Consider the following 2318-nt stretch of genomic DNA (forward strand, 5'->3'; position numbering starts at 1 on the left):
TATGATCCTGAGCAGTTTCATTCTCACCTGAGGGCGCAGTCGGGCACCTCTGGCTTGTGGATGGAAATATTAATGAGCAGAACTTGCCAGACCGACGTCTGGGGACCTTAGAGTGAAGCGCGAAAAGTACCGCGCGGCCCCTTTAAATATTCTCGGGTCGGGGAGGAGAGGGAGGAAACTGGGAGTCGTAGGGCCGGTGGGGGAAACCCACAAGCAATTGAGCCAGAGAAGAGGCAGCGTGAGAGCAGAAACTTCAGACGCTGCTGATCCCGGCGGAGCTCGGGTGTGCCGCGGCGGCCGTCGCTCCCACCCGCAGCAGCATCCTCCTCGCCCCACTTTTCTACCCCAGGGAGTTTCGGGAGCTGCCTCTCTGCAACTACCACGGGCCAGCCTACGGGCTGCCACCCACAGGAAGTTTGCGCTTCAGCGTCCCAGCTGCGGAGAGTTCGGGGTGCCTTGCGCGCGCACCCCGCGGGCGAGAGGCCAGGGGCCATGGTGAGCGCCCCGCGGTGCTGGAGGCGCGGGGGAGGAATGCATGTCTCCGCGGACCTGCTGCTGTCCCCAGTGCCCTCCGTATCCCCCAAGTGATGGGAACAAGGGCCCGCCCAGGCAGCCGCTGTTGCCGCACCGCCCCCTCGTTCGCTCTCAGCGCGCGGAGTCACCCAGGCACACCCCCAGCACCCAGTGCCAGTCCTTTGGAGCTGCTGCCGCTGCCTCGGCTGCCTTCGCTGCCGCTGCCGCCGCCACCAGTGGCTAGCTGTTGACTGGGCTCGCCGGTAGACGGAGAAGCACTTTTTGGTCCTCCTTGATTCGTTCCCACACCCCAACTTTGCTGCCGCCGCGCCTGCCTTTGCCGCGGCGCTCTGCGCAAGAGTGGGGGCGCACGCCGGGAGACTCGGCTAGACGGTGAAGGCAGGAAACCGCACAACTGCTCTTTTGCTTCGGCTCTTTGTTGTTCGCTTTGGATGGTCCTTGGAAGTGGCCGAGCCTCCTCGAAAACCGTGGAGCCAGAGAAGGCAAACCTTGGAATTCTTACTCTGCAAAGTGCTCTGAGATATTGACCACCTCCGGAAAGGTTGACTAGTAATTGCCCTGAAAACTCCTGTTGGATTAACCCACGTTGCTTATATTAAGCCTTTGTGTGTAGTGTGTGTGGTGTGTGGCTTCATAAATTTGGGGGCCCCACTTCTACTCCCTCCTCTTGGCATGAGACTGTATGCAGGATCCACCCGAGGACAATGATCGCGGAGCCTGCTCACTTTTACCTCTTTGGATTAATATGTCTCTGTTCAGGTAACCTCATGTCTTCTTTCTTCACCCTTCATCCCTCTAGCATTCCCCTTCTCCACTTTGCAAAGCAAACTCCGAGCAGCATTTTCGGCGACCTCTCCCTTTTAAGGCCGGAGGTGCTCGATCCCTGCAGGAGTTTTGGGCGAAGAGGTTCCCAGTTTTCACTTTGGGACGTCTCTCCCCGCACCTCCCCCCACCCCCCAAGACCCCCAAGCCTCATCGCAGACCTCTCGGCTTTTTTCCAAGTTCAGGGCACGCCCAGATCACTAGTGGCAAACGCAGGTCTGAGCGCAAAGGTGGGAGGAAGCAGCGGTTGGCGGTGAGTTTGGGCCGCGGGGATGAGCCAAAGGGAGTTTCATCCAGCCGCACCTTCCTTTGGGGAGGGAGATGTGCGCCCCCAGAACCTGTGGCCCAGAGACCCGCTTGGATTCCTGAATTTGGTCCTCCAGTTCGCCCCTCCTCTTCCGTGCACAACGGGTTATTAGTAGTTGTTTTATGTAACCAAAGTCTGTAATTAAATTCGATTCCGAAGAAACTTCAGGAAATAACTACTTCTCATGGTAGGATATAAACTAGCCACTCAGCCTGGCTGAGTTTAGAAGGAAAACAGGCGGTTTCAAATATCTGAAAGGGAACAGTTAGTTGCCTGGGAATTTTCAATGGCAAGGGGAAACAGAAGGTTGAATTTAGGATTTGGGGTATTAATGAAATAATACCGAAACTCTCCATATGAAGTGTTGGAAGGATGCTGCAATGGAATCCTTCTGACATTAGAGTGTAAACTGTATCCACACTTATAAATACTTATTTTTACACTCCCTAAGAAACTTTTACTATGGGTGAACAGAGCCACGACTCAATTTTTCTTTCTTTCCATTTGGTAGATTCTGGTTTCAATCAAGGATCAAGGATCTGATTTCAGGCCTTAAAACACACACACACACACACACACACACACACACACACACACACACACAGAAAAATCATCGTCCAATTTATAGTGAATACTGAGCTTCAAGTTGCATCAG

The 2318-nt window shown here is 54.6% G+C and overlaps 1 protein-coding gene across 4 annotated transcripts in view; it reads left to right on the plus strand.

Annotated features, from left to right (window-relative positions):
• The first annotated feature begins 212 nt into the window (after positions 1-212).
• The window catches only part of ROBO1 (roundabout guidance receptor 1), a 376938-nt gene continuing 374832 nt past the window's right edge, over positions 213-2318 (plus strand). For 2 of the 4 annotated variants that reach the window (XM_011356422.2, XM_011356425.2), the window contains exon 1: positions 216-1293. In XM_011356422.2, coding sequence (XP_011354724.1) covers positions 1239-1293 — 55 coding nt within the window. In that variant the 5' untranslated portion in view covers positions 216-1238. Of the gene's footprint in view, positions 1294-2318 lie in introns of all 4 variants that reach the window. The other 2 variants (XM_011356421.2, XM_011356423.2) reach the window with 2 other exon arrangements.

This window comes from Pteropus vampyrus, unplaced genomic scaffold, assembly GCF_000151845.1.
Source record: "Pteropus vampyrus isolate Shadow unplaced genomic scaffold, Pvam_2.0 Scaffold26, whole genome shotgun sequence".
Lineage (NCBI taxonomy): Eukaryota > Metazoa > Chordata > Mammalia > Chiroptera > Pteropodidae > Pteropus > Pteropus vampyrus.